The sequence below is a fragment of the Muntiacus reevesi genome, chromosome 7 (genome assembly GCF_963930625.1).
Source record: "Muntiacus reevesi chromosome 7, mMunRee1.1, whole genome shotgun sequence".
Lineage (NCBI taxonomy): Eukaryota > Metazoa > Chordata > Mammalia > Artiodactyla > Cervidae > Muntiacus > Muntiacus reevesi.
The window spans coordinates 48,122,734-48,149,025 of NC_089255.1; the positions used below are offsets into that span (position 1 = coordinate 48,122,734).

Genomic DNA, 26,292 nt, shown 5'->3' on the forward strand with positions numbered 1-26,292 from the left:
TAAAAGAGGAATCTAAAATATACAAATGAACTTATTTACAAAATATAAACAGGCTCACAGTCATAGAGAATGAACTTATGGTTACCAAAAAGGAAAGGGGATAGGGAGGGATAAATTAGGAGTTTAGGATTAGCAGTTAAAAACTATTATGTGTATCAATCAATAAACAGCAGGATCCTATGGAATAGCAAAGAGAATTATATTCAAAATCCTGTGATAACCTAGAAAGTAACACAACATTTTAAATCAACTATACTTCAAATTTTAAAAATGAAAAAAAAAAAGATTGGCATTCAAATGAACAGTTAATTCTGGGTCTTATTTTAGCCCAGAGACCATCTTATAAAGAATCCAATAAAATATACTTCAAAACTATTATCTTCTGAATAGAAAAATTTGAATACTTTAGTGATTCTGTTCTGACAGCATTTCTTTGGCTTTTCAGGAGTAATGATAATTCCTCCTCACTTGAAGTATCCTTTATTGCTGAAAAGCCTAATTAGAACAAACTACTACTGGCAACAGTATTTCTCCCATTAGTTTCTGAATCAATTACTAGATTGAAACATCTTTGCTAGGGGGCTATTTCTGGATTCTCGCTTTGAAAAGACCTTATGGATAACTGTAAATTCCAGAAGAAATTCCCTGAGTGAAGTAGTTAGCAGCTTCACTTCATGGCCAAGTTCATCCCAGATCAAGCAAAGGAAGTTTGTTAGCTGAGGGGTAGGAAAATAACATGGTATTGATTTTAAAAAAAGAAAAAAAAATAGATGACCTTGCACATTTCTCTATCTTGATTTGGTTGACAAGAAGAAAAACACATAACAAGTCTGATAACTTCACTTAGTCAGGTACTTGTATTTTAAAGTTCTTTTTGAAATTGTAGTCCACTGAACCATTTTATAAACTCAAAATGAGTAACTACTCTTGTAAATTCTTTCAAAGTGAAATTGGCTTCTTGTACAACTTACAAGTTTATTTCTCAGTTTTCGCAAAAATGGAAGTAAAATCTTTCTTCTGCTTGAATATCTACAGAATAAAATGGAACAATCACTTTGAAAAACATTTGGCAGTGTTTTAAAAAGTCGAACACAAATTTACCATACAACCCAACAATTCTATTTCTATGTATCTGCCCAAGGGAAATGAAAACACAAATTTCACACAAAGACTTGTATACAATCATTCATATCAAGATAACTCATAATAACCAGAAAGTGGGAACCATCTAACATTCATTGTGTCGACAGGATAAACAAAATGGGTATACACATAAATGTGCTACCATTTAGCAACAAATCAATTACTAATACTTGCTACAACATGGATGATCCTCAAAAATGGATGATCTACTAGAAGAAAAGAATCCAGATGCAAAAGATTATATACTGTATAATTCTATTTATCTGAAGCATCCAGAAAAGGTAAGCTTGTAGAATTATGAAGCTGCTTAGTGTTTGGCCAGAGATAGAGATGGGAAGAGGGATTAACTGAAAAGGAGCACACAGGATTTCTCAGGGCGATGGAGATGTTCTAAAACTTGGTAGTGTTGAGAGTTGCACAGCTGTGCACTTACTAAAAATCAGTGAATAACTGAAGTAAGTTTTATGGAACATGGATTACACCTCAATAAAAAACTTTTATACACACACACACACACACACACACACACACGTGTTTTCCCTATAACTCAGTAAGTCCAAAGTTCTAAATTCTTTAGCATGGTAGGAAGACCCTCTTAGGCCCCTCCCTTTTCCCCATCTAAGGGCCGGCCTTCACTTCCCCAACACAGTGATACAGTAGCTGTTCTCCTCCCCACACCATGCAACCCTGTTTTATACCTGTGTCCTCTTCACACCCCCAAAACCACAGCCCCTTTATCCAATGAACTCCTACTAGTTCTACAAGACCCAGCTAAATGAAACTTCTTCTCTGAAGTAGCCTCTAAGTTGTCTCAGTCAGAATGAGTTCCCTTCTCATTGGGTTCCCATAGTATCTATAGTGTGTGTGTGTGTGTGTCTGTGTGTGTCTGTGTGTGTGTGCCCACACACGCCACTGAAATAAACACACACAACATGAGGGTTCCCATAGTATCTATAGTGTGTGTGTGTCTGTGTGTGTGTGTGTCTGTGTGTGTGCCCACACACGCCACTGAAATAAACACACACAACATGAGGGTTCCCATAGTATCTATAGTGTGTGTGTGTGTGTGTGTGTGTGTGTGTGTGTGCCCACACACGCCACTGAAATAAACACACACAACATGAGAGCTGTGAGTTTCAATTTTATTTCGGGACTTACTGAAGAGTATAACCTAGGAGACTGCCTCTCAGCTCTGAGGAACCAAAGAGGTAAGGGGACAGGTCAGTATACATGTGGTATTCTGGAAGGGAGATGTAACCAAGCAAACCTTCTTGGTAAAAGGTTGCTGCTAGTCAAGACAGACAGCCAGCTTAATGGTTGTTAGCGCTTTTCTAAGTATAGGAAAATGCATTTAATCCTCTCAAAAAACTACTGAATAGGTGTTCCACGCTCACACACACGTGCTCACAATATCTCTATTTTATTGATGAGTCAGTTAAGACACTTGAGTAAAGTCACAACAAAGTCTGGGTATTTCCAGTACTGTGCTTGTCTCCTGTCCTCCTTCCTACTTACCATACCCTCAAGGTGGAGGAGTTTCTAGGACAATATGCAGCCCGGAGAAGGAAATGGCAACCCACTCCAGTATTCTTGCCTGGAGAATCCAAAGGACAGAGGAGCCTGGTGTGCTGCCGTCTGTGGGGTCGCACAGAGTCGGACACGACTGAAGCGACTTAGCAGCAGCAGCCCCTCAAGCGAGTGTCCAGCAAATCCTGTCTCAGCTTCCAGGGCAGACTACCAGGAGTCTGGGGACCTGGAGAGGGCCCCGCCCACTGCGTCACTGGTGACGCCATCACGCAGGGTCGAGGCGGCGCCGCCGCGTCCTTTAAATAAGGCCTTCCCAGGGAGCGCGCGGGCGAGAGAGGAGTCGGGTGGAGGATGTGTTTTTGTTTCGGGGGGTCGCGGTCTGGGCCAGAGCCGCCGCGGAACACGAGGTGGGCGGCAAGGCAGCTTTGTGACGGAGACGCGGTGGGGAGCGCGCGCTCGTGAGAGTCGGGAGGCGGGAACATGGCGGCCCGTTGGCCGTGCCGGGACCCTGAACAGCTGGTGCTAGCGCAGACCTGTTCTCCGGCTTTGTTGGCCGTTTTCTTAGCTCTCTGAAACCTTGCTTCTCCTTTGGTTCCCTTTCCCTCAGCCTTCCTTGTGTCTTCCTCGGCTCTCTCGCCCTAGCCTCTCTCCGGGCAAAAGTGTGGAAGGTGGGCTCAGTAGGAACAGGTGAGGCCCGTCCGTTACTGAGAGAGAGACTCTAGCATTTGGCTGCGTTGCCCTCAAACTCTATCTGTACGCACAGGATGACAGGAGACGCACTGAACTTGGAGTGTTGATGTTCAGACCAGATTTGTAGTGCTAGTGATTCCTCTTCGTGATCCCGTTAAATGCCGCTTAGGTTATCTAGACATCAGCCTCCGCAAAAGTGAGGTTCTGTTTGAAAGATTCTTGATATCCAGAGCCCTTCGTCGCTCCCCAGAATTTGCCCGTAATTATCGTTGGGAAGGTGGAAGCATGATTTATTTTGGCAGTAAGGGAGTCGGGGCAGGAGGCTGAGTGAAGATATACATCCCGTGCCCTAAAGGGATTTAGTATATGAGCAGTGAGAATGCCAATGTGTTTCCGTCTTATTTCGCGAAGTTCTTGGAATAAGTTAAATGGAGAAGGACTGATCCTGTGTCAGCTTCGCGGTTCTGCCTCAAAGACCTTGGAAATAGTCATCTGTCTGCTTTTTTTTTTTTTAAGTGTCTGTGTCGGGTGAGGGTAGGTGTTAGGAACAGGTTCTTGCCTCATCTGAGTTAACAGTATCTGGCCTGCCAGTCACCTGATTTTGTTCTTGATCTTTGGTTTTTCCTCAGTTGAGTGCAAATTCTGGAGAAATCCTCTTCTTTTAAGAGCCTGCACAGCCAGGCAGCACAATTGTTAACTAGAGTGAAGGAGAAATCTAGGAATATGAACTCCATGATGGCCATGGGTGAACCAAGGTTGAACTGGTGAGTTACATCTGTTTGTAATCCCCTAAAGTGGACTGAGGGGCTTTCCAGGTGGCTCCGCTGTAAAGAATTCGCCTACCAATTTAGGAGACACAGGTGCAGTCCCTGGGTCAGAAAGATTCCCTGGAGAAGGAGATGGCAACCTGCTCCAGTATTCTTACCTGGAAAATGCCAAGGACAGAGGAGATTGGCAGGCTGCAGTCCATGGGGGTCTTGAAGAGTCGGATACAACTGAGGAACTGACTAGGCACCTACGCAACAAGATTGAAGTGGGTCTGGTGACTAGATTAGGAAAGGAGGGTATCTGGCCTGAAGAGATCTGGAGGAAACAAGAGGATAAGTTCAGTAGCTTAGGAGTTTACAATTCTCATCCACACCTACTGAGCAGTTTTGAGTTACCTTTGACTGTACTTCTTCTCCTAAAGTGATGACATTTCAGCACTTGGATTGCATCTGTGTATAAGTCCATCCTGTATTTATTGTTGGTCTTAGTGAAGGAGAGGTACTGGAATATTCTTGTATTCAAGAACCTAGCCCATATCTGTACAAGGAATAGACCTTCTTTAAGAATTGACAAGCTTTTTTTTTAATATTGGAATCTATATCAAGTGATAATGTAAATGCATAGACTATTTTAGAAGTGTATGAGACCATCCCAAATAAAGGACTCTATTAAGTAATACAGTGGCAATAGAAATCTAATGTATGTGCTGCTTTAGGTCAATTTGAGACACATTTACTGAACATCTATACTAGTGAAGGAGTTTGCTAGCAGAGGAGAATATAGAAGTTACAAGAGATAACAATAATAGCTAAGATAGCACCTGACTCAAAGATTCAATCAGTATGTATTCTAGTATAATGTAGATGATGATATTGTGTATAATGATGTAATATTCATATTACTTCACTAGCAATCATATTACAATATAGAAATGTTATCGAACTAACATGCTATACACCTTCAATTTACAAAGTGTAAAATGTCAAATGTATCAGATAAAATCAGTATGTGCTTAATAAGTACATGCTTATTGCAAACAGTGCTCCCTTAGTCCAAGGAGCTCACAATCCCTGGGCCTGTGACTTTGTTTTTGTATGTTGTGCAAAAATTTTAGAATTTAATGAGATGTCACAAATACATAGCAAGTAATAAGAAACTACCCTGGTGTATAGCAAATAAGATTTTTTAATTTTGTTGTTTCTACGTTAATCATTGTTTTTTAGATAAACACCTTTAAAAATAGAAATGAATATGAGGCAAATATGCTAGAATTTCCCATTTTAGGAATGGCCAGCTGCAGGTGCTATTTGATTAGATTGTTCTGTTATAAGTTCCTAGAGATATGCTCATTTATGCTTCTTGCTGTAAAGAATATGTTCAAATGCAACACAGATGCTGTTCTGTACCATTGATATTGTGAAGCCAAGTGTGGTTCAGGGCCTTTGCATTGCCTTTGTAATGTATTATAGACCTTGAAACTGTTCTTTTCTAGAGAATCCTACTAATTTTTGTCCTCCCTAGATTAATGGGTCTCCGTGTATTTAATTTTTAAATTGCTTCCTTAAACCAGCATTTATTTGACACTTACTAGATGGAAAACCTTGACTACAGTATGTTAGTCTGTAAGTTAATTACAGTATGGAAAATCGTATATGACCTTACAAGTGGTTTTAGCAGAGGCACACTATTGATCACATTTGCCAAGCAAACAAAAATAATTGGATAATCAGTCTTTGTAGTGTTTTTTGCCCAAACACAATAGTGAATGAGACAAAAATAAGTTGGGAAGCATTTTCTTTGAGCAATCAAACAGCTTAATGTTATGCCACAGAGCCTAAAATGAGTACTAAAGGAAAAAACAAGGCTGATTATTGAAATTGGAGAATTTCAGAATGGGCCTAGCTTAAAAACTATATAAGAAGTAAAACATCTAAACTCACACATCTGGTATGGGAAGTTAAAACATTAAGAAGTGATTTTCTGGGAAAGGAGAGGTCGGGGACATGTAGTTTTAAATTACAGTTGTACCATTATGCTTGTTAATCTTGCCTGATATTTCAGTTTTCAAGTCCAAGTAAATTACTTTGTTTTTCAGGGATGTTTCACCAAAAAATGGTCTTAAGACGTTTTTTTCTCGAGAAAATTATAAAGATCATTCCATGGCTCCAAGTTTAAAAGAACTATGTATTTTATCTAGCAGGTAATATGCTTATTTATTTGGTTGTTTATATACATATTTGATATTTTTCTGATACTTGAAGTTTTATATCTACCTGTCTATATCTACTGTGAAACATTGGAATTATAGGAATGTAAAAATTAGAAAATAGAAGAACTTAGTATCCCTAAAAGACCACTCTTTGGTGTACATATGTAACATCTTTTAAGACCTTTCTCTACACATGAACAGATACATATTAAAAATGGGGGTAGTTCCCTGGATGGCCAGTGATTAGGACTTCATGCTTTCACTGCTGAGGGCCCGGGTTCAATCCCTGGTCAGCAAACAAGCCATGCAGTATGCGGCCCAAAAAAGAGGGATGTAGGTTGGAAATCACACTATAAATACTATAAACACTATAAAACTTTTGCAATTTGGTTTTTTCATTTAACATAATACTTTAGGTATTTTGTGCCCCTATATTATCTCAGTCTTCTTAATGGCTGCATATTACTTTATTATACAGAGATACTTTTAATTCTTTTCGCCAGTTTTACATTGTAAAATGTTTGTGCAGTTTTAACAGTAACATTTATAAATTTCTTGTAATTATTTCTATAAGATGAATTTATGGAAATTGAATTATTTGGGCAGATACTATAAACATTTTATATTTTAATAGATACCACCAAATTGCCATAGATTTCATGCCACCAAATTTCTGGTATGAGAATGTGTGTTGTGACAGTAACAATTTCCCCTTCTCACTGCTTACCTGCCTATAACAGCTCTTCTTTCCTTTGTGATTGGCTGCATCTACTCTGTTGTGGATGAATCTTAAAACTGAGTCATGAAGTTTACTAGAAAGAAATGATAATGTGCCAGATGAAGAATTGGGGAGCTCCCCTAGGAGAGCTCAATGTTTACTTTCATCTTTTCTCCACTTCTTTTGCAATGGAGGAAACATATTTCCACCCTCTGCATGGAATAGGAACCCATCTTTTCCACTTTTTCAGTGCCCTGTCAATTAGCATCCCGTTACTCCCACTTCTCTCTCTCTTTTGTTTTTGGGTGGGGGACACTTTGGTCAAGTGGCGCAAACTTGCAGGGTCTTAGTTCTTCAACCAGGGATCAAACCAGTGCCCCCTACAGTGGAAGCTCAGTCCTAACTGCTAGACCATCAGGGAATTCCCTCTTTCTTCTCTCTCGATCAGTATTTAAGCATGCTCAAGTTTGTCCTGTCTCAATCCCTGAATTTCACCTTCCCTCCTAGGTAGTGTTACCTCTTCTCTCATTTGCACTTAGACTTCTTTGTACTTGTATATGTTTGCTGGGGAGACATAAGGGACAAAAAAGCTATAAGACCTACAGTTAACAAGATAGCATTACCAAAAATTACTTTAAATGGATTAAATGCTTCAGCCAAAAGACAAATTTGGAGCATCTATTTGAGAAACAGAATGAGGGGAAAAAAAAGAACACCTTCCCTTTACTGCACATCCCATTGCACTTGCTTTCACTGAACATCTCCCTATGATCTGTCTCCTACCCTCACTAGGCTGTTAAAACTACTCCTGTAAAGATAATGAGCTATTTTCTATGAAGGTATCTCACTCACCTCTAATTTTCCTCCTAGTTTTCTGGTGACTGTGGTATTTCTAGTGGAATCAACTCATTACTACCACTGATATTCATTTAGGCTGTTTTCATTCCTTTGCTATTAGAAACAGTGAGCATCCTTTCTGTATACTTGCTGGTAAAAGAATAAGTCCCTATGAGAGGAAGATGTGTGTGTGATTTTAATTTTTATAGATATTGCCAGATTGCCATTAAAAACATTAAACAAGTCCTTTTTTGATTCCATCAGATAAATAGGTAAGTTCAAATAAAGGCAAGCAGAAGTTGTATTAATGAGACATTTTCAGAACTGCTTTAAAAAGGAAGTTTCAGGAGCAACATTTCTTGCCGAAGTGCATAATTATTTTCTTTGCAAGTATCAACTACAAAAGGTTAAGACTATAAATTCCTTATCAGTGTGCATCTATGAATATTTTTCAGAAGCTATTTCTATTATCCAGTTTGTACCACTTCTTGGAGATAACTAACTTCTTAAAGCTTGTTATCAGTTAAACGATTGCCTTTGTTTATTTGAATCAAAGAATGCCTACCAATATTCATGTCCTGAGATTTAGTGCACATATATCTTTACTCTTAAAAAAATAAAAACACTCACTTTTATTAACTTTTATCTCAGCCTCATCTTTCCAGACTAAAAATTTCCAGTATTAGTCTTATTCATTCTGCTTCTGCTTCTTAAATATTTTATGATTCTTTGTGAATCTGGTTCTATTCAGCATATCCCAAGTGTGGGTTATAGTCTGAAATATGTAAAGAAGAGGACATATTACTGGAAGCTGAGTACACTTAACTCCTAAAATCTTTTTTTCTTATAGTAAGAATGAATTTTCAGACTATATTTAATTACCAGTTTTCTTGATTAAAAAAACCTAGAAATAGAACGTAAATTTATTAGCCCTAATTTTGCAAATTTTTTATGTTCTATAAATAGCATATTTGAGAAAATATTAATACCTCTGTTTATGCTACTTTCAACGTGAGGTTTTTAATTCAACCCTTCTCCCTCCACTAAAAGATAAAAATTTTGCCTTTTAAAAAATAAGTTTCAAAAAAAAAATTAGTTTCTGATTATAGATATTTATAACTGAGTTTTAAGGCAGCAAAAGGGAAAGTAGCTTCAAATACAAAAAAAAGAAGAAAAAAAATTTTAACATGTTTAATGTACATAAGTAAATCAAATTCAGTGGGTACAGGTAGACTTGAGACGGGAGCTAGAAGCACCATTTCCAAATGCTACTTAAAGAAGCTACCCAAACCAGGAAACTTTAAAGTACAGGAAGCAAAAAGTTTTGAATTCTGCCTTTTTTTCATAGAAACTTAAGGTAAAATAGGAGAGCGGGTAGTTGACAAAATGAAGGAAGAAAACTTCAAACTATCAACTTAAATTAAATATAATGCTGTAAATGTGGATAGAGAAACCCTGTCAGATGCTTTTGACTGGCTCCCTGATGAAGATTTTGACAGCACTGCACACAGAAATGATCTTGATGCGCTGCCATTTCATTCTTTGCTGAATGTAGCCAATTTAAACTGCTAGAATTTCTTGACGTTCCTACTCTGGCATATCTGAGTCAGCATCTTGTTGCTGCAGCAGCTTAATTAAATTTGCCAGTTTGTGCCACAAGGACAGACATGTTCTCATATTCAGAGAGACAGCTGTGAAGCAGTATTGTTAAGAGTTGTGGACACAATACTGTTAGGTTTGAATAGCTCTCAAGACATTTTCTAGTGAGAAATCAATTTGCTGTATTACATTTCTCCCAAGATCAGCAGTTAATATTCATTTTGTTAACCTAAAATATGCTTATTTTTTATGCAGTTATTGGAGAAACTTTAGTAGCTAAGTATGTCTTCACCTGTATTATTTTCAGAGCCAATCTAAGCATCCTTATTTTAATTTCCAATATTCTTTTTTTGTTCACTAACCTACCCTCTTGATTAGTTTTCCATACAGAGTTTAGTTCTAAAAGAGTAGTCTTGAATATTTTGCTTATTGGGGGGCCTTTTAAGTCTTTCTTTTTTTTTAAAGAAATCTTTTTAAAGAATTTTTTTAAAGAAAAATTTTTAAAGAATTTTGAAATGTTTACTGTTTTTATTCTAGTATTTTAAAGGTGATCTAAAACACATTAGTGGTAGTTTTAGATGGGGTTTGACTCACCCTTCATCCAGACACAGATATTGGTAATCCTCAGACTTATGAGACTGAAACTTTCCTACTTTGCATGACAAATGTTAATAAGAAATAAGACATCTCTTTGCTATGAATTAAAATCCATAGATATTAGTAGCCACAGACATAATACTTTAAAATAATGCTTTACGTAAATGTGAAATAAAAGGAAAATCATTTTTGTCGTGTACTATAGTAGATGCTACTGCACCAGAAGATTTAATGAAGTAGTCAGATGCACCAGCTAACATGAATAAAATTGGATTTAAGATAAACTATATCACAAAAAAATCATAAAAATAAAAGTAAAATTTATTGCTGGATAATAATAATAATACAGTAATAATAACAGACTACACTTATTTGTATATGAGAAGGGAAAGTTTGAAATGACTTCTGAATGTTGTACAGGACACTACCACATATTATAAAACTCTAGTGTTCTTGACCTCTAAATGCCTTCTATTCTTCTTTTTTTGGGAAAACCCAGATACATGCACAGGCTTCCAGAATGCTCTGAGGGTTAATACTGTTAGATTGAGAATCATTGCTCTGGATATTTCTTTCCCCTCCCGTTTCTTCCTCTTAATCCCTGATTTTCATATCCTTAGGATTCTCCCCAGTCACCTATTCAATATGTTCAGTTTGGAAACCCGAGGTCTCCATAGTCACATTGTATTGATGTACGTATTTACTTCTGTTTCTTCCCCATTCATTTGTCTGATCCACTTGATTATAAAATCCTGGAGAGTAGAGACTTAGCACACTCAGTGTTGGTTGTATGGCTGTATGTCTACTACCCAGCATAGGGCTGGCACATGGTAGTAGACACTCAAAATATATACTAATGAATGGAGGAATGAAGAATGAATCAGCAGACATTCATCCTTTCATTAGTTTCCCTTCCTTTTGGTTATTGTTGTTTAGTTTGGAACCAAATCATAGGGTATGATTACTGGGGTGGAAATTAAAGTTGCAGAGGCTAAGAAAATGTAGTTTTGTGTGTGTACTTTAAGACTCTTGTGAAAAGTATAGATTATAACACTGAATAGCAGTAACAGAGACAGAATATGTACCAGGTAAGAAATTTGTGTTAATGTACCTTAACTGGGATAATAAGATGATTTTTTTTTTCATTGGGGGTGGTGTTTCATAAACAAATACGGTAACAGGTTCTCTAGCTACTCACTACTTTTTCCTCTAGTGCATTTCACTATAGATGTGCCAAGATTTCCTGTATTCATACAAGACATTTCCATCGACTCAGCCATGTGCATGAGTGATAGAGGATTATACAACTTTTTTCAAACAACCATTGCTTCCATAGAATATATCCACACAGTGTTCAGGCTTTCTTTTTAACTCTTGAGATAATAAATGCAGGGGAAACCAGAAAATTTAGAATCTCAATGAATTTGTGACCTCATCCTATCCTGTTCCTAGTGGCTTTTGTTCGGTACATTAACTGATATATCTTATTGAAGAATTTGAGTATTAAAAAAGCAACTTGCATTGTAATAAAATGTAAATCCAAAATACCTGCATATATAATTGGCAGGAGTGATTAACTCCTCTTCAGTAAAGGGGAGAAACTTCCAAACTGAATAACTTGTTTAAGAATATGCCTCTTCCTCTCCATCAGATAATTGAAGGTAGACTTGTGATATGATACTATCCTGCAGAATACTTAATTTATACTAAATGGCTAAATATCAAAATGCAGGTGGCAGTTAGATAATAATCCAGAATTTAGTCTGTTAATCACTCTATATTCTCCCTGGTGATTGAGAATCATGAAGTTTCATGATAGTAATCTTCTTATGAAAAGCACATATTTGTAAACTGTATTTTTTTTTTCCAGACGTATAGGAGAAAATTTGAATGCCTCAGCAGGTTCTGTAGGAAATGAGCCGACAGTTAATTCAGCAGCTCAAGCAAAGGAAAAAGTTAAAACCACAGTTGGAATGGTTCTTCTTCCAAAACCAAGAGTCCCTTATCCTCGTTTCTCTCGTTTCTCCCAGAGAGAACAGAGAAATTATGTGGATTTATTGGTTAAATATGCAAAAGTCCCTGCAAATTCCAAAACTGTTGGAATAAATAAAAATGACTACTTGCAGTACTTGGTATGTATTCTGTTCTTCAGCTTCCATAAAAAATATTTAAAAGTTAGAAAGTATTTTAAATTTGCTTTTTAGGTACAATAAATATTATTAATAAAAATTAAAAATAAAAGGAATTTAACTGACAGAATATTAATGCTTTAATTCATAGTTAAGGCATTTTGCTCTAGTTCTGAGTATATTTCACCCTAGTTCATGTTAAGTACTAGTAGTAGAACTTTACCTTGAATCACTTTAAAATTTTTGTGTAATTATTACTTAAGTAGTTTCCGAATTCTCAATTATGTGTTGCTGTGTTGAACATCACTGTTGCAAACTCATTGTTCATATCTGTGATCATTTCCTTGAGATAAATTCTTAGAAATATAATTACCAGATGAAAAACTATACATGTTCTTAAGGCTTTGAGCTGCAGTTACACATGAGCAAATCGTTCTGCAGTAATTTTAAACCAGTGTGTATGTACCACTATTGTACAAAGGTTTTTCCAGAATATCTTCACTAATACTGAACATATGGGAAAAAATGACAATCTTTTGCTTTATATTATAGTGGTTACTAATGAAAATAAGCACTTTGCATGTGTTTATAAGCCATTTCTAATTCTTGTTTTGTAACTTGCCTGTTCATATATGTGCTTATTTTTCCATTTGAGTGTTTGTCCCTTTTTATGTTAATTCAGAACATTTTATTAAGTTAATTTATTAATTTCTGATTGTAGTGTTAGTCATCAGCTTTTCTCTTTTTGCGGTTATCTGTTTTGTGATTTCTGCTTTGGAAATGATCATTTAAGTTCAAATTATTAGTACAGTGATTGAGAAGTGATTGTTTTTAACAAGGTGTCTTATTCCAAGATATGTCTTTTTTTTTTTTTCCAAAATCAGGATATGAAAAAACATGTGAATGAAGAAGTTACAGAATTCCTAAAATTTTTGCAGAATTCTGCAAAGAAATGTGCCCAGGACTATAATATGCTTTCTGACGATGCTCATATCTTCACAGAGGTAAAGAAAAATCACAATTTATTTAAGCTGCCAAGTGATAGGCAATAGCAGCATTTTAAAATGTGTGATGATTTTCCAAAAGTATATATTAATGTTATCAAATTAGAGACCAAATTGTATATAGGTCTTTTATTCATCATGTATTTAAGTGATGGAAATACTAGAAATAATAACACCTCAAAATCAGACACTACTTTTAATGCTCTAGCTACTGTATTTGAATTGTATTTTACTCATATGGGTGATCTGATGTGATGAACTGATTTGCCTTATGAGAGAGGGATTTAAGGAGTTATCTTAGTCCTTAAAAATCTGAATGATCCTTTAGAACTGAGTCATAAATTTGTGTTCACTATCCTCATGGTAAACAGCCACCAGATGATAAATTTCATCAGATAATTTTTTTCTTATTATACATAAATTATTCATGTAGATTTATTAGCAAAAAAGAAAAAAGCATGTAAATTGCTCTGCCTTGCAACCTCCCATCATTTAGTGGACATAGTAAAAATTTAGAGTTATAGTATTCATCTAGAAACATCAACCCCAGTCTGAATTATTTTTAAGCCTTTAAAGCTAGTCTCTGTACAAATCAATGTGATACACTTAATAGTATTGAACTCTACACTTAAAAATGGTTAAGATGTAGATTTTAAGGGTATTTTACCACTTTTATAAAATAAGCATGTTTATTAACAAAGTGCATTATTTGATAGCTAGCAATCAGCTTTAAGTCTTTTTACCCAGATTGACTTAGCAGCACATTGTCTTGTTATGTTTTACATCTCACCCCAAAGACTCACTGATATTTATCTAATTTTTTATTGTTTTCAAATTTTAATTTTATGCTATGAAATGTAATGTACCTATGGAAAAGTATTTAGAGCAAATATATATATATAGCTTTCCAACAAATAATTTTATAGTGAACACCTTTGTGACTCTTCCAAGTCAAGAAGTAAAACCATTAACCTGGAAGCCCTCTGTGTTACCCCCCTAAATAATGTTTCCCATGTTGAAGAAATAATCACTGTGCCAAGTGACTGGTTTGATAATTTCCATGCCTTAAAAAAATTTTTTTTGGTCGTTCAGGCTTTCTTTTGTCTGTTTTTAAGTTTTATGTGAATTCTTTTTTTTTTTTTTTTTTAATATTTATGTATGTATTTATCTGGCTGTGTTGAGTCTTAGTTGTGGCACATGGGATCTCTGTTGTGTCATGTGGGATCCTTCCTGGCAGGGCGTAGACTCTCTAGTTGCGGCACTTAGGCTCCAGAGAGTGCTGACCTCTCTAGTTGAGGCGTATAGGCTTGGTTTCTCCGTGGCCTGTGGGATCTTATTTCTCTGACTAGGGGTCAAACCCACATACCCTGCATTGCAAGGTGTTTTCTTAACCAGTGGACCACCTGGGGAGTCCCCTCTTTTGTACTATGTGAACAGAATTCTTGTGTTACTCAATAGTATGTTAGTGAGTTTCATGTATATGTATGTGTATAGTTGTATTTCATTCATTTTCATTTCTGTACATTATGAATGCACATAAATAGTTTATTCTGCTGATCAAAATTTGAGCTGTTTGTACAGACAGAATAGACTTACGGACTTGGGGAGAGGGGAGGAGAGGGTGAGATGTATGGAAAGAGTAACATGGAAACATACATTACCATATGTAAAATAGACAGCCAATGGGAATTTGATGTACGGCTCAGTAAACTCAAACAGGGGCTCTGTATCAGCCTAGAGGGGTGGGATGGGGAGGGAGATAGGAGGGAAGCTCAAACGGCAGCCATAGGTATATATATACCTATGACTGATTCATGTTGTGGTTTGCCAGAAAACAACAACATTCTGTAAAGCAATTATCCTTCAATTAAAAAATAAATAAATTTTTAAAAATTGGAACTGTTTCTAGATTTGCGCTATTCAAGGCCGTGCCCCTGTGAAAATTGTCATACATGTCCCTTGGTGCACATGTGCACACATTTCTACTGGATATATGATTAGGAATGAAATTGTGGGTATAGAATAGGCACATCTTCAACTTCAATAGATAATGTTAGACTGTTTTCCAAACTGATTATGCCACTTTACATTCTACCCATCAGGTTTTGAGAAGTTTTTACTCCATATTCTCAGCAAATTGATACTTAGTCATGTTAGTTTTAATCAAACTAGAGGATGGGGTGCTATGTACAAAAGACTGTATACGTTTTCACATGTCTTTTGGTCATTTCTTGTGAATTGATTGTTCAGGTTTTTCCCTTTATTCTGTTGGATTTTCCCTTTTTGTTGCTGATCTGTGGGAGTTTTTTGAATATTCTAAATGCAGAAGTTTTATGACTTGTATAGTAGTCCCTCCTTAAACTCAGTTTCACTTACTTTCCTCAGGTTCAGTTATCCACGAGTGGAAAATTGCAGAAATAATTCATCATGTGATGAATTATTGACATATCATTTTGAGTAGCATGATGAACTCTCTCAGCTTCCTGCTTCAGCCCACCTGGGATGTGAATCATCCTTTTGTCTAGCCTCTCCCACCCATGAGTCTCTTAGTAAACCCCTCGGTTATCAGATGACAGTTGAGGTGTCACAGTGCTTATGTTCAAGTCACCCTTATTTAGCTTGATAATAGCCCAGTAGTGCCGGTGTAGTGACGCTGCTGATTTGGGTATGTCACAAGAAGCCACAGAGTGTTTCTTTTAAGTAAAAAGGTAAGTTCTCAACTTAGTAAGGAAAGAACAAAAATCACATGCTGCAGTTGCTAAGATTTACATCAGAAACGAATCTTCTATCCATGAAATTATAATGAAGGAAAAAGAAATTTGTGTTCTGTTTTGTTGTCCCACTTCAAACTGCCCAAGTTACATCTGCAGTGCTTAGTTAAGACTGAAGAGACCTTGACTTTGTAAGATATTTTGAGGGCAGAGACCACATGCACATAACTTATTACAGTATCACTATAATTGTTCTGTTTTTATTTTATTGTTTTTCGTCTCTTACTGTGTCTAATTTTTAAATTAGATTTATCATAGATATATAAATGGATTAAAATGATATTTGGTTTTACCTGTGATTTCAGACAGCCACTGAGAGTCTTGGAGTATATCCCCCCCTGGATAAAGGGAACTACTGTATACATAGGAAGTTTTTTCCTTTACCTGATAAAACAGTTTCTTTTAATCTGCAAGTTACCCCTTCATATTTTTTTTTTTTGCCTTTAACTATCTTTTCAAGAACCTGGATCATTTGACCCGTAGACTTTCCTACAGTCTGGATTTTGATAATTATATATTCATAATAATCCTCAGTATGTTCCTCTCTGCTCTGTATTTCTTAGAAATTATCAGCTGGATCCAAAACTTGATCAGAACTATAGTCTTGCCAAAGGGATTGAACATATAGATGGTGGTATATTCTTTAATCAGGTGACACATAATGTCTGATTTTGAGATGTTAGGAGCTATTGAGGTTTAATGCCTGGATTCATTGATTCACTTGGTCTGCAAAATTATAAGATTCTAATTGCATCATTATTTTTATTCATTAATTGGAACAATTTTATAAAGAAATTTTTCCTCGTCTACTATTTGGCTTCCCATTTCATGTAGCAGAAAAAAAATGCTAGCTTCTTTATCAGTTTTCAAAAACATAATTGGCCCCATCTTACTTTACAATGGTGATCACTGTTTTTTGAAAAATATTATTGAATCATGAAGATAAGCATATTTGATGGGTTTTAGTCCACTACAATTATCCTTTTTGAAACTCAGATAATACCAGCTTTGAACAGTGATGGGTTCTTCATACTGGCTTTGAGTCACTCTAGTAGTCTTTGAGGCTTGTTTTGTACAATACCTGACCGAGCCCTGGAATCGAGAATCTCCTAGAGCCTTAGTTTCTAGTGGTATTTCAAGACTACAGTCTGGGCATTGGGGATGCTCACTGCACCTACGTTGATCAGTGTTTCTGAGAACATTTGAGTTTATGGAGATAGAAAAAGTATATTTTAAAGAAAAAATGGACTTCCCTGGTGGTCCTCTGGCTAAGACTCCATGCTCCCAGTGCAGGGGGCCTGGGTTCAGTTCCTAATGAGGGAACTATATCCCCCATGCCAGAACTAAGACCTGGCACAGCCAAAAAAATAAAAGTTTTAAAAACTGTTTATTTTGTATTGGTTTATAGCCAATTAACAATGCCGTGATAGTCTTAGGTGAACAGCGAAGGGACTCAGCCATACATGTACATGTATCCATTCTCCCCCAAACTCTTCTCTCATCCAGGCTGCCACCTAACATTGAGCAGAGTTCCATGTGCGTGTTCTTGTTGGCTATCCATTTTAAATAGATCAGTGTGTACATGACCATACCAAACTGCCTAACTGTTCCCTACCCCCAGCAACCATAAGTTTGTTTTGTAAGTCTGTGAGTTTCTTTCTGTTTTTTAAGTAAGTTCATTTGTATCATTTCCTTTCAGATTCCACATATAAGGGATGTCATGTGATATTTCTCCTTCTCTGTCTGACCTATTTCATTCAGTATAACTCTTTATAGATCCATCCATGTTGCTGCAAATGGCACTCTTTCATTCTTTTTAATGGATGAGTAATATATTCCATCATATATGTGCACCACATCTTCTTTATCCACTCCTCTGTCAGTGGACGTTTAGGTTGCTTCCATGTCTTGGCTGCTGTAAACAGCGCTTGCAGTGAACACCGGGGTGCATGTATCCTTTCAAACCATGCATTTTCTCTGGATATATGCCCAGGAATGTGGTTGTAGGGTCATATGATAATCCTGTCTCTCTTTCAAACCAACCTGCATTATTATTTCATATGGGCAATATTTGTCTTCATTTAACTACAAATTTGGACCTTTTTCCTACCTTTCCATCTCCTCTTACTTTTCAAATATACATTCTGAGATCCTCTTCATTATTTCTAAAATGCTTTATGTTCTAGATGTTCCTTTCGTGAAGATCTCCTGGTGGTGAACAGTCTTCTTTTTTGTTTACCCGGAAATATTTTTACTTTGTTCTCATTTTAATAAGATAGCTTTAGTCCATACATGGTTCTAAGTTGACAGTTTGTTTTATTTCTCAGTGTTTGATGATATAATTCTCCTGTTTCTGGCTCATGTATTTTTATTGAAAAATGTATTGTTTAATTGTCAATTTATTTTAGGGAATCTGTCTTTTCTTTCTGACTGCTCTTTATTTTTGATATATTACAGTTTCATTACAATGTACTTTATAAAAAGAAAATCCTACTTGGTTCATTGTGTCTCTTGTATCTTTATATTTAAATTCATAATCAAGTCTTTACAATTCTCAGCCATTTTCAATTAATTGCCTCTTTTTCATTTTCTCAAGTCTCTTTTTGGGATTCGCAAACTTAACTAGATTTCAGTCTGTCTTACATTTCTCTTTTTTTGGTGTGGTAAAATATATAACAAATTTTACCATTTTAACCATTTTTAAGGATCGTTCAGTAGCATTAAATACTTGAACACTGTTGTGAATAGATTTTCATCATTCATTCCCAAACTATTCCATCTTCTCAAATTGAAACTATATTCATTAAATAACTTATCATTTGCTCTCCACCCAGTCCCTTACAACCACCATTCTACTTTTTATTTCTATGAATTTAACTTCACTAGGTACCTTATATAAGTGGAGTCATTACAGTGTTTGTCCTTTTGTGATTGGTTTATTTTACTTAGCATAATGTCTTCAGAATTCAACCATTTTGTAGCTTGTGTGAGAATTTCCTTACCTTTTTAAAAAATTCATTTTAGTTATGGTAAAACAGATAACATTATATTTACTGGCTTAACCATTTTTAAATGTGCAGTTCTATAGTATTAACTATATTCATATTTTTGTATGGCCAATCTCCAGAACTCTTTTCATCCTGTAAAACGGAGACTATCCCTGTTTCTGAACTGTTTCTATTCACAACACTTCTGAAACCATTTATGTGGGATTTTTCCCTCATACCAACTGATTCTCCAGCTCTTGAGACACTGAGCGTAGGGTTTCCATGACTCACCCCTGCCTTGAGTTCAATAATTAGGTAGAATGGCTTAGAGAATACTTGCTATTTCCAGTTTAATATAAAGAATACAACTGAGGAACAGCCAAATGGAAGAGAAAGACGCATAACGCAAGTTGTGAGGAAGAGGCACAGAGCTTCCATGCCCTTTCCAAGCACACTACCCTCCCAGACCTCTGTGTCTTCAACCCAGAGGCTCTCTGGATCCCATTCTTGAGATTGTTGAGGAGGCTTCTATGGAGGTTACTTAGTGGCATGCTTGATCAAATCATTGGCTGCTTGTGACTAGCTGCCTCTGGGCCTTTTGTCATGTCATTAGCATAAAGAAGACATTCTTATCACTTAGGAGGTTCCAAGAGCTTTAGGAGCTATGTGTCAGGAATAAGGAACAAACACAAACTTTTTCTTATTGTATCACACACCATTTACTTTCTGTCTCTAAATTTGTCTGCTATAGATACCCCCATATAAGTGGAATCATAGTATTTGTCTTTTTGTGATTGACTTACTTTACTTACCATGATGTCTTCAAGATTCATCCAGTTGTAGTGTGTGGCAGAACTTCCTTTCTAAGGCTGAATATTCCATTGTATGTATATGGACATTTTGTTTATCCATTCATCCATTGATGGAAACTTGATTTGCATCTGTTGTGAATACTGCTGCTGTGAATGTGGGTATACAGATATCTATCAAGATCTCTGCTTCTCAAGCATTCAATGTAGCACTGTCATGTTCAGCTGCCTACCTAATCTTAGAACTAGTTGAGACATTTGCTCTCAAGCCTCTTCACGTATTTCTTACTGCTCACTGCTCCTGTTTTTCCTAATTCCAGGTTATTTGGAGTTTGTTTATTTAGTTATGGTTCTTAGAAATTCTTCTCGCTTTTACCAAGCCCAGCAATGCATGAAAATTGCTAGTTGTAACCTAGCCAGCATCTAGTGTTATTTGGATAGGAGTGCTGTTCAAGATACTACTTTAGCATATTGCCAGAAGTAGTGTCTGTTAAATGTTAAGCTTGAAACATGTATGAAAATGTATTTTCTCTCTCTGGAGCATAGTCATTTTCATCTTTCTTTGTAATGATGTGTACATGTATGTGTTTTTGGTGTTTTTAATTTTCAAGATACTTTGAGTGTTAAATAATATTCGTGGGTGGGTGATAGGGATCAGCCTGAATCTCTTAACCTCATTTGTTCACTCTTAGTTGTTTTTCCAATGTAAGTAAATTACTAATTAAAATTTTTAAATTAAATATTTTAAAGAAGATCTTTTGGTTACTTAATACCTACCAGCTGTGAAATACCTTTAAAACTATGTAATATATCTGAGTATAGGTATAAAACTGTCATAGATTTACACTGAATTTTTCTCTTGCCATTATGACTGAGTAAAGTTACTTAATGAGCACTGTGATATTCAACAGAGTTTTACCAAGAAAGATGTTAAGATAAATATCGAATCAGGATAGTCTGTATGTCACATAGTTCTTATATATTGCTTTCTTTTGCATGTTCAGATTTTTGTAATGACTACTTTAGGACAGGAATGTTAAGGGTGAAAGCTGACTAATATTATAAATGAGGAGCAAAGATATTATGCAGATATGAGTTTGCAGTTAACTAGGTTTTTTGTGTTGTTGTTGTTAATATTTATTTGGCTGCACCTGTCTTAGTTGTAGCATGTAGGATCTAGTTCCCTGACCAGGGATCAAACCCAGACTCCCTGCTTTGGGAGCACATACTGTTAGCCACTGGACCACCAGGGAAGTCCCTTGACTCGGGTTGTTAAAAACAAACAGACCTTCCCCATGTTATCCTACATGTGCCTTAATTGCAAGTAGTGTGTGTGTGTGTTAATTGCTCAGTCACGTTCAACTTTTGCAACCCCATGAACTGGAGCCTGTCAGGCTCCTCTGTCCCTCCAAGGAGTGAGTAGCCATTCCCTTTTCCAGGAGATCTTCCCAACCCAGGGATCAAACCCAGGTCTCCTGGATTGCAGGCAGATTCTTTACCATCTGAGCCACCGGTGAAGCCCAATTGCAGATAATATCCTGAATTAAATATCATAGTCATTGTTAAAAAGCATAGAATTGAGGGGAAAATTGTGAAAGATAGCAGGGAGAGAGGATTAAAGAAGAGAAGAAGAAACTGTATGAAAAGGTATTGGAGTAATGATACTGACTTGTAATGACACATTTTATAAATGTCTGAAGGGAAAGGGGATATAAAATATAAAAAGTATACTTATTGCTAAAAGCTTTTGTGATATAAACTATATTCTAACAGGTTCAGATTAAAGTTCATTGAGAGAAGAAGAAAAAACACATCCATTTGGTCCTCCATATCTGCATATCTGCCAGCTCTGCGTCACTTTATATGGATGGCTGATGGTACTATATACCATTTTACATGAGCCATTTGAGCATCCTCAGATTTTGGTGTCCATGGACAATTCCATAGATACCAAGAGACACCTGTATCTTAGAAGATAATGTAGTGTGTATGGTTTTACATTATAACTCCCCTACCCCCTCCAAAATTGCTGTGCTTCTTTGAGTTATTTACATGTCATCACAGGTGGCATAGATTCTATTTAGGTGAAACAGTGAATTTTCCTTCCTCATTACATATCCTTGTAAGTCATTAATATTTTGAGAACATTTTGGAGAGAAGAAAATACAAATTAATTATAACCTTTCTCATTTAGTTTTTAGATTGAAGATTAGAATAACCTGTAAAATAACTACTTCATTAATTCATTGTGCTTGGGACGCTTTTTAGGGTATTAAACTTATTTCTAATCATTCATGTAGCTGATTTTATTGCCACAAAGTGTGAAAATTTTCACATGTCTCTATTTCTTTGACAGTTTCTTAAATAGCATAGAAAATATGTCTTCTCTAACTTTAAATTCTAGGGCTTCCTTGATAGCTCAGTTGTTAAAGAATACGCCTATGATACAGGAGACCCTAGTTCAATTCCTGGGTTGGGAAGATCCACTGAAGAAGGGATAGGCTACCAACTCCAGTATTCTTGGGCTTCCCTTGTGGTTCAGCTGGTAAAGAATCTGCCTGCAGTGTGAGAGACCTGGGTTGGATCTTTGGGTTGGGAAGATCCCCTGGAGAAGGGAAAAGCTACCCACTCCAGTATCCTGGCCTGGAGAATTCTAATACAATTGCTATTTTTAGTATTATTAAACATCATTTTTTAAAGAAATTAAGCTAAAAAGAATTGTTGTGAAAAATAAGAGTTTGAATCAAATAAGGAATATACAGTATGCCTGAGTTATTAGAAGTTCAGTTAATGAATGAGACTCATATTTGAAGTAAATAATTATATAGTCATATGTAACTAAATTATTTTTGTTGCATTATTAGAGAAGTACAATGAAAATGAATTTCTCTTAATTTTTAATTTTTAGCAAATTTTAAAAGCTTGTATTGAACAAGTGAAAAACTATCCAGAATTCTATACTCTCCATGAAGTCACCAGCTTAATGGGATTCTTCCCATTCAGAATAGAGATGGGATTCAAGTTAGAAAAAACTCTTCTCGCATTGGTAAGGTTTGCCATATGAAAATAAAAATAAATATATTTTTGTCTGAAATATCATCTATATTTCAATAGAAACATAATTTAAATATATTTCAGTATTTATGCTTAAATTTTGAGCAGTAGCAAGATGTAACTTTTAAAATATGCAATATAAATGTGTCCCCTTTTACTGTATGGCTACAAGTATTTGATGTTTTAAAAGTTATTACTACCAACTTTATTTCTTGATTTTCTTAGTTTCCATCTTTTTTAATGTTCATGAATACAAGCAAAAAGCCCCTTTAAAGGATTTTACTCACAATTATATTGGAAGTATGTGTGTGGAGAAGATATATTCTCTTACTCCCAGTTATGACTTGTACTGAATAAAATAAGAGGTTAGAATTTAAAGTGACAGAGAAAATTCCATGGCATCCTTATCTTGGATCCTTTTTTTAAAAACACATATATGGTGATTGTTAAGTAAAAACATGAAAATCTTGTCTTAAGAAGGCTCTAAATTTGATAATTTGCATTTAGTAGAATGAAGAATTTTAAGTTTAATGAAAAGATAGTTCAGGAAAAAATACATCAAGATTTCTCTATAAAACATTCATTTTTTTCTTATTTAGGGAAGTGTAAAATATGTGAAAACAGTATTTCCTTCAATGCCTGCAAAGTTGCAGCTGTCAAAAGATACCATACCAGCCATTGAAACACCAGAACAAATAGCTGCAGCTATGCATTATGTAAGTAGTAAGATGGTTTTGGATCTTCCTTAAAACTTTATGAGGTAATCTTCTTTACCTCATAAAGTACATGTAAACTGTTAAAGTACCCTTTCTTAATTTCTCCTTTCTCATGACTTAGTCAAAGTTTCCAGTAAGTATAATCAAGTAACAAGTTTTATGTTGTTTTTCAGGACATTAGTAAAGACCCAAATGCAGAGAAGCTTGTTGCAAGATACCACCCTCAGATAGCTTTAACTAGTCAATCATTATTTACCTTATTAAATAATCACGGACCAAGCTACAAGGAACAGTGGGAAATTCCAGTGTGTATTCAAGTAATACCTGTTGCAGGTGTGTGATTTGCCATGTCAAGTAACGCTCTCAAAAGAGTTCAAACAGTTCTCTTTCAGCTCTCTGAATACAGGTGGTCATTTGTCAAATACAAAAAGCTTAAGTTTTGATTTAAGGAGGATGTATACTCGACAGTTATGTTCAGGAGAACTTTTTAATATATAGTGCTGCCCTAGGCTTGACTCTCATAAGTGAGTTATTAGATCTGCAGGACCTGTATGCATGCTAGGTTTGTGAGAAGTGGGAAAAAATTATAGTTTAGGGTGGCCAGAAACACATGAAATGGGAAAGGTTGTTCTTTCACTGAAATGAAAGGAATGTAATATTTTATTAGACAGCCTCAAATGGATTAGTTTCCAGGGCTTGTTTACTTACCTATTAATGGAATTCAGATTTAAAGTAAGTCTATACTTATAAACATAAGATAATTTCTCTCTTGACGGTAAAATTAGTATTTGAACATGAATTCTGTATAAAGTATTATTTCCCTTCTGTTTTTGTTCATATTTAATAGATTTTTGTATCTTCTAGAATTAATATTCTTATATGTAATAGCACAATTCTAGTAAATGAAGGACTATGTCTAAAAATAAAACTACAAGTTAAGGTTAAATATATATTCTCTGGTAACCATTTTATCACTTTTTGAAAGTATAACTCAAGAGTAACTGAGTAATAATGACAGTAAAAGCATAATATTAATAATAAACAACAGAAAACCCTCTAAAAACTTGTTAGAAACAGAACATATTTTTTTGCCAGTAAGAATCTCTTGCCCTTAGATCTCTAAGAGTCTTTAAATTTCTTCATGTTCAAGGCTCATGTATGGGACATGTGCTTCCACTTGCCTATCTTGTGTCTCTTTGTTTAGTAATTCTTCTGTTGTACATCCTATATTGTTTTATTTTTATATGACTCCTGCAAACTAATCACTCCCATTCTTTTTCTGTTTTAAGGTTCAAAACCAGTTAAAGTAATTTATATTAACTCACCACTTCCCCAAAAGAAAATGACAATGAGAGAGAGAAATCAAATCTTCCATGAAGTTCCCTTAAAATTCATGATGTCCAAAAATACATCTGTTCCAGTGTCTGCAGTATTTATGGACAAGCCAGAAGAATATATATCTGAAATGGATGTATGTAACACTTTTTTTTTCCCTTAAGAGAATGTACTTGTTTATCCTTTTAAAGTGTGATGTTTTACTACAAGTCTCTAAATCTGGTAATTAAAAATATAAACATTAGATTAAAACTTAAAATTGAACCCCTGGTGGATCTAGACTTTAGACAGCTAATTTAACCTCCTTCAGCCTCAGTTTTCTTCTATTATGGAAGAAGGATGATAATACCTGCTTCATAAAATTACTGTCAGGATTAAATTTGATACTTATACATAAAATGTTGAACACAGTATTTAGTAGTATTTATATACTAAGAACTCAGTAATGGCGGTCATTGTGGTAATGGTTTTATTTAATTGGTTTCATTAGTATTCAATAGTTTTTAGGTATGAAAAGGATCAGATGAGTTTGATTGATGCAGAAAGTATTTAGCTGAATTGTTAATCCTTCTTAGTATATACTTATTATCTATGTGACCTTAGGCAAACTACATAATCCATCTGTGTCTAGTTTGCTGTCTGTAAGATGGATATCATGATAACCTGGGCTTCCCAAGTGACTCAGTGATAAAGAATCTGCTTGCGGCTGCAGGAGACACAGGTTCCATCCCTGAGCAGGAAAGATCCTCTGGAGGAGGAAATTGGCATCCCACTCCAGTATTCTTCCCAGGATAATCCCATGAACAAAAGAGCCTGGCGGGCTACAGTCTATGGTGTCAAAAAAGAATCAGACACAACTGAGCATGTAGGCACACATAATGATAACCTAACTCGTAGAATTATTTAAGATTAAATGAGTTAATGCATCTAAAGCATTTAGAACAGTGCTTGGCATTTCATAAATACTAACCTTTATTATTTTGTGTATTGTAAAATATTTTCCTGTGATTATTAAAGTAAGACATTCTATTTTACAAAACTTTTATTTATCTATCCCACAAATATTTATTGAGCAGATACTATTGCATGCACTGAGGATACAACAGTAAATAAAAATGAAGTCTCTTTTTTCTCAGAATTTACATCAGTGTTAGGACACATAATTGAAACAGTATCAAAAACAAATATTAATAAATGCTATTCAGAAAAATGGAGCAGGTTAGGGAAAAGAGATGAGAATAGGATTCATGATCAGGGATGCTTTTCCAAGGACAGGAAATATGAAAAAGTACTTGAATAAAATGAGAGTGCAAACCAGATTAGAAAATAAAATAGGAAAATGTTGTTCTTATTTACACATAAGAAATCATACTATTTTAAGAATATTGACTTTTTGTTT

The 26,292-nt window shown here is 35.4% G+C and overlaps 1 protein-coding gene across 2 annotated transcripts in view; it reads left to right on the forward strand.

The window, feature by feature from the left end:
- The first annotated feature begins 2,965 nt into the window (after positions 1-2,965).
- ICE2 (interactor of little elongation complex ELL subunit 2) overlaps positions 2,966-26,292 on the forward strand; it is a 59,470-nt gene continuing 36,143 nt past the window's right edge. For both annotated transcript variants that reach the window (XM_065940921.1, XM_065940922.1), the window contains exons 1-9: positions 2,966-3,077; positions 3,990-4,124; positions 6,224-6,328; positions 11,959-12,220; positions 13,102-13,221; positions 22,697-22,834; positions 23,442-23,558; positions 23,732-23,891; positions 24,848-25,029. In XM_065940921.1, coding sequence (XP_065796993.1) covers positions 4,084-4,124; positions 6,224-6,328; positions 11,959-12,220; positions 13,102-13,221; positions 22,697-22,834; positions 23,442-23,558; positions 23,732-23,891; positions 24,848-25,029 — 1,125 coding nt within the window. In that variant the 5' untranslated portion in view covers positions 2,966-3,077; positions 3,990-4,083. The remainder of the gene's footprint in view (positions 3,078-3,989; positions 4,125-6,223; positions 6,329-11,958; positions 12,221-13,101; positions 13,222-22,696; positions 22,835-23,441; positions 23,559-23,731; positions 23,892-24,847; positions 25,030-26,292) is intronic.